The sequence below is a fragment of the Panthera leo genome, chromosome C1, assembly GCF_018350215.1.
Source record: "Panthera leo isolate Ple1 chromosome C1, P.leo_Ple1_pat1.1, whole genome shotgun sequence".
Lineage (NCBI taxonomy): Eukaryota > Metazoa > Chordata > Mammalia > Carnivora > Felidae > Panthera > Panthera leo.
The window spans coordinates 16,724,571-16,740,594 of NC_056686.1; the positions used below are offsets into that span (position 1 = coordinate 16,724,571).

Consider the following 16,024-nt stretch of genomic DNA (forward strand, 5'->3'; position numbering starts at 1 on the left):
GAAGGGACAGAGGGAGGGAGGCCCAGGAGCGGGAAGAGAACGCGTGTCCCCTGTGTTCATTTAGTCACAGGCTCAGGGGAGGAAGGTTCCTGAGAAACTCCCTGTTCGTGGCATCCTCCACCAGGGTCTTGCCGCCTCCCTGGAGAGCTCAGCTGTAACCAGCGGGAAATGGGACAGATAATTGCAACTTTAAATAAGGCCAAGTTAAAGCTCCCTGCCAGGCCCAGCACGGGGGACTCTCTGAGCGTTGATGGGAGGCAGCGGGAAGTCGCAGACAGCGCTCAGAATCCCCATGCTGCCACCAACTCCCTAGTGACCACAGGCGAGTCACCGCCCTTCTCTGGGCCTCAGTTTCCTCATCTGTTGAACGGGGACCAAATAGCATCACCTATGGGGAGGAGCTAGCATAGTGCCTGATACATGGTAGGTACTCAAGAGCCGGAAGTCTGGACTATGATGATTATCCCTGTTCAAATGCAGCTGCCCACCCCACCCTACCCAGAGTTTCTCTGGGAGCTGTTCTCAGTGCCGTTGGCCCCTGGCAAGGCGGGGTGATAAAAACTGCAACCGACCCCTCCCGAGCCAAGGCGACTGTACTAGGCCTTGTGCTAAGAGCTTGGCATCCACACCTGCGAGGAAGGCTTGTTCCGTGTTCCCATTTCTCAGATGAGGTCACTGAGGCTGCAGACCTAGGGTGGGTGTGGGGAGGAGTGGGCCAGCAGGGAAAGGATCAGGAGCTCCAGTCAGTATCCCGTCCTAACAGGGTGTACACCGGTGTGGGGAGACACGTGAGGTCCCACATCCAATTTCTCACTTAGAGCAGGAATTCCTAGGCCCGCTCCCAGCCTCAGCGCCTCTGCCAGGCTGCCCTGAGCTGCCGCCACCCCGATATTCCCGGGGAGGAGGAGGCCCGTGTGGGCCTGGGGGATTGAGAGCCGACCAGGGCAGGGAGCTGGCCGGAGTGTGGCCAGCAGACCTGCGGTTTCTTGCTCCCAGATGGACAAGCCAGGCGGCACAGCCAGCGGCTTGGGAAGGCTGCTCCTTGGCTCAGCTCTGATGCAGGCCTGGCCTGTCGTGTTTGTGGGCTTGGCATGGGCCATTTGCTCACTGTCTGACATCGCCTCTCCGTGTGCCTGGGGGGCAGCCGCTATCTCCTGGTGACACCGGACACGAAAGACCACGATGTTCCGCTCAGCAGCCAGCATTGCAGGACCCCTGCCCCATCCGAATAAACCAGCTAGGAAAGGGCATCAGACAAACTCCGGTGAGTTGTTGCCCAGAGAAAGGCTTACCCGAACTGGGGAAGGGGTCAAGGATGGTCAGGGAAGGCTTCCTGGAAGAAGAGATGCCTGAGAAGTCTTAAAGGGTAAAGAGGAATTTTCCAGGTGAAGGAGGTGGGCATCCTAGGCAGAGGAAGTGGCTTAAGCAGGTGAGGGAAGGAAAAGGAGAGTCTAGCATGTTTAAGGAACTCCTCTCTTCTGCCCTGGGCCTCGCTCCTGCTGTCGGCCTGCCTGCCTGCCTGCCTGCCTGCCTTCCTGCCCCCATCTTTTCAGAGAAAGTGTTCCAGACAGGGGTATGACCAAGAGCAAAGACTCGGCAGTGGGAGACCTGAAGGCCTGGACTCCGACAGTGAGCAGGCTGGCCTCGGAGGGCGGAGGGAGGGGCAGTTGGGGTCAGAGGCCAGGGCCAGCCCATAGAAGGCCTTGAATGTCAGACTGGTCTGGATCATCCCTTCAGGGCAGTTGGTGGAAACATCCCTGCCTGGCCCATCAGCACCTGGTCAGTTTCCCAGGGCAGCGTGGGCCTGGAGGCCTGTAAAATCGTAGGTGGGGAAGAGGGGCCCTTCCCTCCCAGCATTGTGGCCAACTCCTCTTGGAAGCCTTCCATGACTTCGTGAAATGAAATGATCTCTCACATGGACCAGAAGTCTCCTTTGCCACCACCCCCTACCAGACGCCCAGAAAAGCCCATTGCAGGTGACGTGACAGTCACAGCCCAACTCGGGTACCGCCTGGAGCAGGCAGTGCCCTCCACCTCATACTCTGCAGGCTACAACGGCACCCACGAGTTGTGGTAGGAAGAGCACAGTGTTAGGCGGCCTTGTCCCCTGCCCATTCACCCTCCCTGGCAAAGGCTTCCCACCTCTGGATCAGATGATGCCTACTCCCCGATTCCATGCCACCACCCTCAGGCCTGGAAGTCCCCACTTCCTGACCCCCCGCTCCTGCTCAGCCCTCACCTGAGACTGTATAGACTCGGCCAAGTTTCCTTGGAGCCATGAAAGGAGTTTGGGTCATGCAGGTCAGAAATCGGTCCACTTCCTCACCGACTTGCAGGAGATCTCGGCCCCCTAACTTGACCTCACTGAGCCTCAGTGCAAAATGGGGATATGAAATCTTTCTTGAAGGTTTTGGAGAAGCCTGGATGAACTCAGTCCATTGCTTGGCATGGTGCCTGGCATAGAGTAGATACTCAGTAAATGGTCTCCATGGTGATGGGGATGCTGGTGATGGAAGTGGGATTCCCTGTATCTGGCCCAGGGTGCCCCTCCCCCCGTGTCTTCTCCACACTAAGAACCCCCTCATTTCAAGTCCTATTCCTTTCCAGGTCCTTCCTCTGTCATCAGTCCTTCTGTGCACAGCCATGCCAGGAGCCCCAGCAGCTCATACCAGAAGCTCCCAGGCCTGGCTCTTTGTCTGGCATCATCTCTCAGGGTGTCAGAGGCCGCGGGGAATGAATAGTAACTGATGACGAAGACACGGAGGCTCTGATCACAAAGACAATGACAGGAACTTGTTGGTGGCTCTCCTGTGAAACATTGACCCGTGAGAAAATGCCCCAGCAAAGCCATGTCTGCTTAACCGCCCGAGATGCCAGGCACGGTTGGCAAGTGAGCCCGGGGGCCGAGAGGGAGCAGTGGAGTCACACTGAGCAGAGATGGCGCTCTGGGGGTCCTGTCACTGCACCCAAGCTGTCCAGGGCCACAGAAGCAGAGCTGGAGGGGAGTGTTCACACAGGAGGGATGCAGACATTTTGGAAACACCTCCTCTGAGACAGCAGCTGCTCTCAGAATGAGCAAGAGCTTTGGAGCCATCAAAAGCGGGGTGGACGGGGCGCCTGGGGGGGCTCAGTCGGTTAAGCGTCTGGCTTCGGCTCAGGTCATGATTTCGCGGTTCATGAGTTCGAGCCCCGCATCAGGCTCCATGCTCACAGCTCGGAGCCTGGAGCCTGCTTCAGATTCCGTGTCTCCCTCTCTCTCTCTGCTCCTCCCCCACTCATACTCTGTCTCTCTCTCAAAAATAAACATTAAAAAAAAAATTTAAAAAAAAACAAAACAAAAAACGGGGTGGAATTTGCACGCTGCCCCCGACCAGCTGTGTGGCCTGGGACAGTCCTCTGCATCTCTCTGACCCCTTGGCTGCAATTTCCTCATCTATAAAATGGATCAGTTACGCAAGAGAATGCAGTGACAACTGAATCAGGCCACCCTGCTGCCCTCAGGATGATCTTAGCCTGGCATTCAAGGCTCTTTGTGGCGTCTGGAGTGCTCTTTCTCCTAGGCCTTCCTACTCCCTCTTGCGGTTCCCTGTAGGGGCCATGCACATTCTGTCCTCCCAACTTTTGCACAAACTATGCCTGGAACACCCTCCCTCCTCTCTTCCCCTCCTTCTAGCCTGGCTGTCTCCTCTGTATTTGGGGTTCAGGCCAGGTGTTACCCATTTGGGAAGTCTCCTGTGAGTTTGTCTCACATCAGAACATTTCTTGAGGTCAGTGACAGTATCTGATTGTAATTCTCCAGTACTTAGCATGGGCCTAACACGTGGTAGGTGTTCAGTAAATACAGGGAGGGGTGGATAGATAGATGAGTAGCAGATTTTTAGAGATATAAGTGGTGTGAATGGAAGGACAGGTAAGTGAACAGTCAGGTGGATAGACAAATGAAAAGAAAAGCAGAGAGGGAGGGAGGTTGGTTCATTGGGAAGATGGATGGGTGAATACCTAAGTAGGATGCTAGATGTATGGGGGAGCAAATGGATGGTGGATTATTGGGGAATGGAATAATAGACTGATGGGTGGGGTAGGTGAGAGGGTGGGTGGATGGATGGATGGATGGATGGATGGATGGATGGATGGATGGAGGAATGGGTGGGTGGAGGGATGGATGGATGGATGGATGGAGGAATGTGTGGGTGGATGGATGGATGGATGGATGGATGGATGGAGGAATGGGTGGGTGGGTGGGTGGGTGGATGGATGGATGGATGGGCGGGCGGGCAAATGAGTGTGTGGATGGCAAGAAGGCAGAATGATTCCATAAATATTTGCTTGGATTTGGTGGTTCGGTGGTTGGATGTGTATAGAATGGGTAGGTAGATAGATGGATGGGTGGGTGGATTGTTGGGTAAGCGAGTGCGTGGATGGATGGGTGGAAGGATAAGGGTGTGCAGGTGGGTAATTAGGTAGATGGGTGAGTAGATGGCAAGATAGTTTATGGATGATTGCAAGGATTGGATGGTTGGAAAGATGGATGAGTGGGTGTGTAGGTCAGTGGGTAAATGAATGAACAGTAAAATTTCATGTGGCTAAATGCCTGACATCTTGCCCAGAAGCAGAGGGGTGGTCTGGATTCTGGGATTTGAGTTAATTGTCCTTCACTGGGAGAAACCAGTGCCAATTAGGCAAATAGATCCAGTCCCAGCAGGTCCTGGAGCCGGCTTGCTAATTGACTCCAACCTGACAGACCCTGGCTTGGACTTACAGTGGCCTGTGTCTTATTGATTTGTAATTTACACTCCACACACATCCAGAAGGATTTGAGGTGACGTAATACTCAACCTGCATGCAGTAGGACAGTTAAAAATTAAGTGAGAAAGCGAGAGGCTGCCTCGCAGAGGGGTTAAAAGCATACCTGCGTTCGACTCCTAGATCTGCTGCTGACTGACTGTGTGACATTGGGTAAGTTGCTTCACCTCTCTGAAGCCCATTTTCCCATCTCTGTAGGAAGACAGGGAGGAAGGAAGGGAAGTTGGTTTAACGGAGGAATGTGTGAACGATGAGTAGATACCTACATGGGATGCTAGATGTAAGGGTGGGTGGGTTATCGGGACAGTGGAATGGAAGACAGACAGAGAGGGTAAGTGAGAGGGTGGATGGATGAGTGGATAGATGGATGATGGGTGGGCAAGCAAGTGGGAACAATAATAATTCTATCTCATGGACTGCTGTGAGGCTCCGAGGAGTGACAGCACAGTGGTTGGCACTAAGTAAGCACTTGGAATGATCTAGTATATGGAGTTATCTTGATACGAGCGACTATCTCCCAGAGGAAAAATCCAGACACCCAGACTCATGGTGGAAGCAGGAAAGAACATTTGATGTCTGGGAGGCTGGGGGTAGGGACGAGGGAGAGGGTCCGATGGTTTTAATAACAAGCGAGACTCAGCCTCACCCACAAGGTGCTCACGGTCCAGTTGAGCTGGTGAGTAAAGGTCGCAGGGCAGGGTGACAAGTTTCCTCTTTTTGTTTGTTTATTTTCTTAATTTTTGTTGCTGAGGTCTAGTCGACATTCTCTCCTCTTCTTTTAAATGGCCGTGACAGTTGTCCTCAACTAATTGGTGACCGTTAGGATCTCGTGAAATGAAGTCTAAAAGCACTCAGCCCAGCACCTGGCACACCGTTGTTGCTCAGTAATGCCGACTGCTGTCGCTGTATTTTTACTACCTACTTATTAGGTGGGAAGGGTCTGTGGATTCATTTAAGTAAAAGGGCTTATTTTAAAGATTGTAAATCACTGGGTAGATGCTGAGGCAGCCTGGTGTGTCAGGAAGGCTCAAGGGCAATAGATTTGGATTCAATTTCTGGTCTGCTGTGTGGCCTTGGCCAAGTCACCTAACCTGTCAGAGCTTCGGTTTCCTTATGCATTCGGTGGGACCAGTAACAGGCATCCCTCAGGGTTGTCGTGAGGACTAATGAAGCTCTTATGTGTGCAGGGCCCTTCCCGTCCCTGCCTCCCTTCTTCCCCTTCCCCAGCAAGCCCCAGTGTTCATTTACCGCCTGCCCCACCCCCAGCCACCCCTTCCCAGACCTCCATCCATCATCCTGTCCTTTGCGGAGGTTAAGTGGGTCCCCAAGCAGCGAATCCAAACTCTCCCGAAGCCCCTGCCGCACAATGCGGCCCGCTGTTAGCGAGCAACCCGGCTGGCCCGGAGGATTGGGTTTCAGCCGGGCGGCCGGTGCTGGCGGATGCCCAGGCCAGCAGCGGGCAGGCGGGGGACAGAGTGGAGGAGCCGGCGTCGCGGGGACTCCTCCGCCTGAGCCTGAGAAAACAAGAGCAGACTCCAGGCAGGCAACCGAGGCAGAGAAGGGCCTCTGAGCGGCAGGAGGACGAGGAGGGGTATGTGCTGCGAGAGTCCTGGGGCAGAAGGATTTTACATTAACTCGGTCCCCTTTCCGTGAGCCTGAGGGCGGAGCAGGGGGGCGAGCTGGAAAAACAACGTGCTGCCTGTTGGCAGGTTTCACCTTAGAAAGTCCACGGTCTTCCTGGAACCGGCTCAGGGCTTCTGTGGCATTGCCACCCCCACCCCACTCGCCTTGCTTTGGGCTGAGACTCTCTTCGCAGCTGATCCTCACTGGCTTTTCAGAGGAGAGGTCCTGGGGAACCCAATGGGCTGCTCTGGGTTCAAATCCAGCTCTGCTTTCTGGCTATGTGACCTTGAGCAGTTCTCTCAGCCTTTCTGAACTCGGTTTTCGCATCCGTATGATGGGCACAACAGTGCTAGCTTTGCAGGGTGTACAGAGTGATGGGCTCAGGGTCTGGCACCCAGGGCATCGTACATGAACCCGTGGTTTTTCCCTCCGTTTTGTGAGGCGGCATAGCCTGGTGGTTTCTGGGTCACACCAAAGGGGTCAGATCCTGCCCCGCCCCTTATCGTGCCTGGGGGAGTTCCTGATCTCTCCAAGCCTTGGTTTCCCCATAAGGTTGCTCTGGGGCAACAGTGAACCAGACAGAATTGATGAAGCACCTGCCCACCGTTAGCCTCCACGAGTGTTAGCAATTTTCACTGTTGCCTTTGCATGACCTGGCCTTCGCATGTTCGAAAAACCTTTTGCACCCAACGCCTCCTTGAATCTTCTAAGCAACCCTGTGAGGTACACAGAGCAAGGATTTTGTGATCCCCATTTTACGGATGAGGGAACTGAGGCTCAGAGAGGGGAAGTGACTTTCCTAAGTCACCCAGTTTGTCAAAGTCCTTGAATTCCTTAGTTCCCGCCTGGTGCCTCTTCTTAGAATTTCTAACATGGATGTGGACCATGGAAAGAATGCTCCAACTCCCAGCCATTGATTGCCTGGGTATGGCCCCATGGCAGGGCAGATAGGCCTGTGTTCGAGTAACCTCGGCCCTATTAGTCCTCGACAGGGAGCAGGTGGAGCTGCCAGAAAGGGTCCAGAGCAGCATCTGTTGATTGGGTCATGCACCACGCTGATTTGCTGCCTGGGCTGTGGTCTACTGGCCAGTCTGGGACAAAGACCCCACGGAACAACGACTAGGTGTCTGTCCATTTTCAGGATAGACCATATTCTCATGTCCGTTTTTTCGGGACAGACCACGTCACTACCTTACTCAGGAATCTTCCATCGCTCCCCATTGCCTCTGGGACAAGCTCCCAACTCCTTAGCCCCGTATCCAAGGCCCTATGAGTTCTGGCCCCATCCTAAGCTACCATATCCTTCCATGAAGCATTTTGCTCCTACCACATGGGACAGACACCCTAGCATGGTTGAGGGTTAAGTACTAATTGGAGGCAGACACAGATGCACCACTTCCTGGCCATGCAAACCTTGAACGATCTCTCCTAACTTCAGTTTTCCCAACTGTAAAGGGAGATAATAAAGTACCTACTTTACAAATAGTTATAATGAAATGAGATCATGAATACTAAACCCTTAGCCCAGAGCTCAGTGTGGAGAACCAGTCCTCAGGTTTTACTCTTGTCCAAACTGCCCCTGCCTCTGTGCCTTTGATGCTGTTATGTGCCCTGTATGGCATGCCTTGCCCTCTTCTCCCGGCTCAAATGCCACTTTCCCAGGGACACCTTTGCTAATTCCCTGGTCAAAGCTAACACCATCTTCCTCTGGGTTTCCTGGCCCCCAACCGGGACCAGCATTCTCACCCTGCCTCTTCTTGTAGAAAGTTCACGTGCCAGGCACTAATCCAGAAGATCCTTGAGAGAAGGATTTGCTGATCCGTTTCAACATCCCCAGTGCCCAGCACAGGGCCTGGCACTCAGTAGATAGGGTAGATATTCACGGAATGACCAAGATCTTGTTACTTAACCCGGGAGAATTCAGGGACAGGAAGAAAGAGCCTTTGAGTTAAGTTTTGGAAGAGAAGTTAGCCTGGCTAACCAAGCTGGAAGGGTCAGGCATTCCAGGCAGAAAAACCTAGAGTGGTCAGTGCACCAGGACCACGGAAACGTAGTGCCTTCTGATGGATGGCTGGACACTAGAGACATAGGAAAGCCTGGCTGGAAGGTAATTAACTGGCCTGGTCAGCAGCGGGTGCCTTAGGGCAAGGAGCTAGGACTTTCTGTTACCAACAGGTGGGAACTCCAAAGGGCATTAAGCTCAGTTAAGGCATAATTAGACATGGACTTTAGAAACATCACCCAGCTGCCATGTGGAGGTCGAATACATCTACCTCGAGCCAGAACAGTTCTCAGTGCTAGGGATACAGTAGTGAAGGAGGCAGGCACAGAACGCCCCCAAGAATGGGGGCCCTGGGAGACGGCAGATCGGCAGAATTGACTTACATGATGTCATCTAATGTGCATGTGACCCATTTTACAGATGGGGAGCCTGAGGGCCAGAGAGGAGCACAGACCTGCCTGCAGTCACAACCTAGAGAGGGCCAGAGCCCAGGTTCTAGCCTGGACAGTCTGAGCCCCACCCCCTTTTCTTTTTCCCCTCCCATCCTCACTCAAGCCCACACAGAGGGAGAGAATAAACACATGCAGAGAGCCCCAGTAATTGTGTGTGTGTGTGTGTGCATTGTCTGTTTTTTTAAGTCTTTGTTTGAAGCATTCTTAAAAATCATGCAGATGTAGAATGAGACAGATGTGGTTTCAAATGCTAGCCTTGCCTGTGTGCCCTTGTGAAGCCTGCTTCACCTCTCTGACCTCAGTTTCTGCATCTATAAAACGGGGTTAAACGCATATACCCCACAGGTTGTCGAGAGCCTAAAGCCGTATTTAGAGTGCCCATCTCAGCGCCCGGCACACAGTAGGTACCTAGTGAAAGTTCTTCCTCACGTCTTTGGAACTCTCACACATTGTCATTGGTACGAACCAACAGTGTCTGTGGCCCTAGAGAATTATGATCCAAGGGGGGGTCAGACAGAGCTGACCGGGGGTGGGTTGGGGAGCAGAGGGCGACCACTTGCCCCAGCCTGAAACGGGCCGGTGGAAGCATCCGCCAGGGCCTCGTGCAGCCACCCTCCCGTCGGCTCAAGACTAACGACTTCAGTGCGTCTCCCCTTTTAGCTCAAATATTTCTGAAATGCACACTGCTCGTTCACACATAGCCAGAGGGGCCAACGGGCCTCCCCAGCCTGTGCAGTCAGGGCCTCCTGATTGCTTTCTTCTGTGCAGTCTCCAGGAAGGGGGTGTGGGCGCAGTGGGGCCAGGGCCAAAGCCGCTGCCATGGCTCGAACCCTGTTTTCCCACCGAGGAAGGCTCTCCGAGTAGGTGGCTGCAGGCCTTGGTTCCAGCTTCCTCCTGTATCTGTCCACCCAGCCTCAGTCTTCTCATCTATCCATTGGGATTTTTTTAAATGGTCACTGAGCGGGGCTCCTGGGTGGCTCAGTCGGTTTGGTGTTTGACTTCGGCTCAGGTCACGATCTCACGCTTTGTGAGTTCGAGCCCCGTGTTGGGCTCTGTGCTGGCAGCTCAGAGCCCGGAGCCTGCTTCGGATTCTGTGTCTCCCTCTCTCTCTGCACCTCACCCATTCACGCTCTGTCTCTCTCTCAAAAATAAACAAACATCGGAAATTAAAAAAAAAAAAAGGTCACTGAATGCATTCAGGGCTTGGAAAGCAGACATATCCATGGGAGTGCCTGGAGACGAGTGAAAGGGCAGTGTTAGGCAGGGTGGGGAGAGGGTGGCACCTGAGAGGCTGGCAAGGACGTGGGCAGGGGATGTGGTCCAGCCAGGGGGCCTCAGAGAGCTGCTGACTGTTGCTGTCCACCCTTCATTCTCGTTCATTCCCACCGACCATGCCATATCGCTCACCTCCTTTGCCTCTGCTGGCCCCTCCATCTCCCATGCAACCCCTCCTGCCTCCCTTCTAACTCATTCTTCAAGCCTCCATCTAGAGTCACTTTCTCCAGGAAACCGTCCCGAAATTGAGCATTTTCTTCGTCTCCTTCCACATGCAGTCCCCTACCCACACTACCCCATGCACATCCCTGTTGCAATGTTTGTCACATTGTGTGGTGATTAATTATCTGTGTACAGCGAAAAACAGCCTCCCCTTGCATGAGGGATTGTCATTGTCACAGTGGGGATGGGCTGGGGACATTTCTAGCACTTTAGAGGCAGTTCGGTGCAGTCCCGCGGTCCCCAAAGTGTGGGAAGTGAAATGATGTTAGGTGGTTTGCAGATGAATGTTTTTAATTGTAATTGTCCTGTGTTTATTTTCCTTCTTTTTATGGCAAGTGATATTGGTGTCCCATTTATAATAATAACTTTTTCCTCTTTAAAATGCCCTTTAAAAAATGCCCTTAAAAAAAGACTCATCTGGAAGAATAGTAACTAAGTAATAGTACATGTTATAGGTGGAAATGGCTGATGTCATGAATGTTGTTTTGATGGAGCAGAACGCTAGCCTGGGGGTGGGGTGTGATTTCAGTCTTTGGCTGTCAACCTGCTATGTGCCGAGCCCTGTGCTGACTCTTGGGGACAGGCAAAGGTGTGGAGGGGGAGATGACTAGAAGGAACCACATGGTTGGGGTCTGGGGAGTGAGAGGACACCAGTCTATGCAGCTGGAGCACAGCTTGTGAACGAAAGATGTGTGACCTTGGGCAAGTTCCTAAGCTTTTGTAAGCCCCGGTTTTCCCATCTGTGAATGGGGCATCGTTGGGCATTTCCCAACTGTGTTGGCAATGTTGGAAGAACCTTGGTGAGGGTCTCTGGCTCCTAACAGACAGGTAGTTCTCTGGCTCAGTAAATATGAGTTCTCTCCCTTTGCAGATTTTTGGATTAGAGGGGGAGACGTCTGAGGTGAAGGGAGAAGGAAGGGAGAGAAGGAAGGAAATGCTGGTGGTAGAAATAGGCCTGGCTTCCTAAACCCACCCAGGTTCCTGAGGCAGGAACTACTAACTCCAGGTTCCCCGGGGAACTGAATGTGACTTGTGTGCTTGGTTTGAGAGGAACAAAGAGGAAACTCAGGGCATCCCAGGAAAGCAGCGTCAGACGAACCAGGAGGGGTTCCCCAGAGGCCGTGGTGCTGGAGCTTGCAAGAGGCTGATGTTTGTCAGATGTTGGCAAGCACCGTCTGGAGTGTGGGGGGAGCCTCTCGGACCCGCCTTCACTTTCAGGAGCCACCTCATGAGCCCAAAGGAAATGGCGTGTGTGCAGGCACGGGGTCAGCCAGAAAAGCACCACATTCAGTCTGAAAAAAGACTAACTGGCACTTACCGAGGCTCTGCTTTGTGTTAGACTCCAAGTTAACCCTCTCCTCTGTCCTTCAGTCCTCGGCCACACTCAGACGGTACTATGGCCATTTTCCAGGTATGGAAACTGAGGCTTAGGAAGGTTACAGGTCCAAGGTTACAAGGCAAGTAGGAGACAGAGCAGGTGTTGGAATCGAAGTCCCTCTGACCTCCTGACCCTTAGTTTATCTGCTCTGCCTCCCTGCCTTTTGTGCAGAGGGCGGAGGGAGATGTCAACACTGGAAAGCAAGAGGCTGAGACGCTGGGGGGAGAGCCCCCGTGGGTCACCTCCTGCCATAGCCCCGAGGAGTAACAGCTTTCCCAGCGGCAGGCTTCCAGGTGAAGCCGGGACAGGCATGGAGAGATGAGAGCCCCCTGCCTCCGTCCCAGGAGACCTGCAAACTTCACACTCCCTCTCAGCCCCTTCCTCTCTGTGAACCAACCAGCAAATTGACTGCTGGCCTTCCGGGATCCTTCCACCTCCCCCCCTGCTACTTCTAGGTGTAGGGGGAGGCAGAGGGGAGCAGTAGAACACCCACCCCAGACTGAGCTCCCTGGGATCCCGGAGTGTGAACACCAGCCTGCAGTCTGTGACTTTCCACAAGTCGTTTGCCCTCTCTGGGCCTGAGTTTCCACCCGTACAATGAGGATGTCAGCTCACAGCCCCTCCTCTGGGCCGTGGAATCCTCTAGTGCTTGGCCTCTGGGTCAGCCCAAGAATCCAGCCAAGGGGTGGGGCCACCTGCTTGGCAGGCGTGCCTCCCCCACCCGACCCCTTTCTAGTCCCAAGCAGAGTCTCCTCTCCCTTGTTCCGTGCGGCTCCCAGCAGCTGTTCCTCAGGCCCAGGCAGAGAGCCCGGCTTGGCGCGTCTCTGGCTGAGGCCGATGAGAGAAAACAGGTTAAAAGTTCAGCCCTTGTTCTCTCCAGGAAGAAAAATCTGTAGCATTCGGAGTGTGAAAAGGAACCCTTTTTTCAGCTCCAAAGCAGCACAATAGAACTTCCCTCCAATTTGCCATCAAAAAGACACCCTTGGCACTGGACTCCACCGTCCCTGGCACCCCTCCTCTCCCCTCACCAGCCCCCAGTGCAAAGGGACATAGTGGCCGCAGACATAAGCCACAGGCGGTCACGGGGACACTGCTGCATCCTCTGTTGTCAGCTCGTGGGTCTGAGTGGGGTCACCTCTGGCTGAATGCTTCCTCCCATCCACACCACCCCACCGTAGTTCAAGACCTTGTTCCTCCCATTTCGACCTTCGCACCTTTGACCTGGGCAGTGTGCACCCTGCCCCAACTATCCTCACCCTAATTCATCCAGCCCAGGTTATCCAACTAAGTCTCTAGAAGTTTGTAGGGTCGGAGGCAGGAGATCTGCACCTCCCACTCTGCTACCAACTCCTTTGTGATTTTTATGAAGTCTCTTCCCCTCTCTGTGCCTCAGTTGCCCTATGTCCAAAATGAAGCAGTTGGCTGGGCCAGAGATAGCATCTCAAATGGCAGGTGTCAGCTTCGTGGCACACTGTGGTGAGAAGCATCGTGTGGCCACAGAGTGTGGGCATTGATTAGTGATGTCTGCTTGGGCACGGAAGTGGAGCATAGAGGCCAGCACACCTTACCTACTCCTGCAGAGCTAGGTGGTAAGGAAGGTCCAGCTGTGAGCTTCTAGGTCTCTGTGCCTACTCTCTCGTGGCCGTTATGTGTACATGGCTCGTCACCACTACTAGACTGAACAACTCCATAGTAAGATCTTGCTATTCACCATTTTCTCTCCCAAGGTACCCACTGCCTGGCACAGAAGGGGCATCAGGATACATTTGTTGGATGAATGCTTGAAAGGGGCCAATTTAAATCTGCTCAGTGCCTTGCAGTTCAGCTCCAAAAGTGTCTTGAATTCCTTGTGGCAGGGAAGGGGGAGTGGGAAAGGGTCCTAAGCCTTATCTGGGGGTGAATAGGGCTCTTTCTAGCCCTCGGGGGTCTCCTTTGTCATAGGCTATGTGGCTCCTTCCTTCCAGCTGCTGGAGAGAGGAGGGTGGGCGAGTGGGGCCCTGGCTGGTTCAGAAGCTGATTTGAGTTTCCTGAATCCCCAGAGGGCAGGTGATAGACTAGACTCACTTGGCACAGTGCTCACCCTCAACACCCCTCCACTCCTAGGGCCCTATCCTAGGGGCACAGTTGACCGAGGCCTAGGGGAGGGAGCCCCAGTGTGGGGACCCTCTAGAGGACTCTAGGTACCTGAAGAAGGGGGAAGATGTCCCTGATTGGAAGTGTGGGCCAGAGAGCCAAGGTAGGGTAACTAATAGGGCTCAGCTGGGACCAAAGGGAGACCTTTCTAAGGCCCACATTTCAGTTTTTGAGAACTTGATGCAAGCTGAAAAGCAGACACCCTAAGTTTTACATAAAATTTCAAGAGTTGCCTGGTGGACTCCCTGAAGCCCACCCAGGAGACTCCAGGTTAAGACCCTAATCCACCAGTAAGGGAGGGAAGTGGCAGTCGCTAGATTGGTAGGACATGACGGGCTCACAAACGGCATGACCCTGCGTAGAGGGCCTGGAGCTGGTCTTTAAGGGGGTGGAGCCTGGAGGAGCAGCATCAGACGATTGGCTGGGGCATGGGAGTGGGTAGGATTATGGGGCGGGACAGCCAGATGATTGATTGCCGCAATGGAAGTGGGTGGAGCTCTGTAAAGCAGGCCCTTGAGGGGTGGGGTCTTGGGGTGATTGACAGCACTCCGTAGGTGGGCGGCATTGACCCTTTGCTTTCCTCACAGAAACGCTGATGGACTCGACCACAGCGACGGCAGAGCTGGGCTGGATCGTGCATCCTCCATCAGGGGTGAGTCAGTGGTCCCCAAGCCCTGCCCAGTCCCTCAGAAGACCTGGGGTTTTGCTGCAGGGCCTGGATGGCCCCTAAATTCCATCCCCTTTCCCTCCTTCAGGGCCCAGGGCTTGCCTCTCATTGCCCCACCCTATTGGTCCCCTACTATTTGGCGTGCCGGTTACCATGACAACATGTTGGATGCTTTCAGCCTTTATCCCATGGCATCCTCGGGGCAAGGCTGAGAAGCAGGAATTCGCATTGCCCCCATTTTACAGATGAGGAAAGTGAACTGTCATTTTCTGAGCACCCACTTATCATATACTGTATCAAGGAAGCACGTTTACACACATCTTCTCCAATAATAAGGGGAGGAAACACCTCAATTTTACAGGTAAGGAAACTGAGGCTCAGAGAGGTGTAGCTGCCTGCCAGGGACGTTACACCTAGTTAGTGATGGGGCTCAGGTTTGTATCCAGGGCTGTGACCGAGCCTTCTGCGTACCCATAACACAAGGCTTCCCCCAAAATCTCTCTGACCACTTCCATGGCCCCCCTACTTTCCTGGGGCCAGTGGTTTGAGCCCATGTAGGCTGTGAGCCCCTCAAAAGCAAGAGCAGGCACAATCTGAGATTCCTCTTTCTTCCCACACCAGCCAGCCCAGCGCTTACATACAGGCTGTGGGGTCAGACATGCCTGAAATTCTGTCCCAGCTCTGCCACTCACCAGCCATGTGATTTGGGGCCAGTTCCTCAGCCTGTCTGAGCATCAGTTTCCTCGTCTATAAAACGATGTTGGTCATGTCCTCTGCGCAGGATTGGTGTGAGGTTTTCCCGCACGGCGTCTTGCACGGTCCCGGTGATAAGTAGCTACAGTAGTCCCACCATCACCATTGTCCTCGCCACCGGTTTTCATATCATTGCCTCCTCATTCCCCTGGGTCCCCACAGCCCATCTCTTCCCTCCCCGCCATCCCAGCGCCTCCACTGGGACTCGGCCGCTGCCCCAAGGAGCTACATCCCCCCCACCCCCCACCCCAGGCCTGTGTTCTCAATAGGCAGGGCCCTAGGGTCAGGCCTCTTTCTGTGGCTCTTTCTTGTCACCAATTTTCCATCTGCGAAGGCGGCTGGGCCCACAGCCCCACCCTATCAGTAATGAGGCCAGGCTGGGCTGCAGGGCCCCCGGACGCAATTATTTGGGGTGTTTAGGCTGCAGGGCCTCCGCATGTTAATTAGAGAGAGGGGAGAAAGGCAGAGTGCTCTAATTAAGTGCTCTAATTAAGTTCTGAAGAAGAGCAGTGGTTGTAACAAGGGGCTGACTTTGTCACATGGTGCCACCAAAAAAAAAAAAAAAAAAAAAAAAAAAAAAAAGAAGCAATGTAGGGAGCTTCAGAGCCACCACTGACATAGAGGCTGGGCTAGCAGGCTCCAGCTCGGCCTTCCCCACGGGCACTGGCCTTTCACAACATCAACCCTCCCCAGGCCACTGCACTGCCCCGCAAAGA

The 16,024-nt window shown here is 53.8% G+C and overlaps 1 protein-coding gene across 1 annotated transcript in view; it reads left to right on the forward strand.

Moving 5' to 3' along the window:
• The first annotated feature begins 14,442 nt into the window (after positions 1 to 14,442).
• EPHB2 (EPH receptor B2) overlaps positions 14,443 to 16,024 on the forward strand; it is a 126,133-nt gene continuing 124,551 nt past the window's right edge. Inside the window, exon 1 of the mRNA XM_042951641.1 lies at positions 14,443 to 14,540. Coding sequence (XP_042807575.1) covers positions 14,484 to 14,540 — 57 coding nt within the window. The 5' untranslated portion in view covers positions 14,443 to 14,483. The remainder of the gene's footprint in view (positions 14,541 to 16,024) is intronic.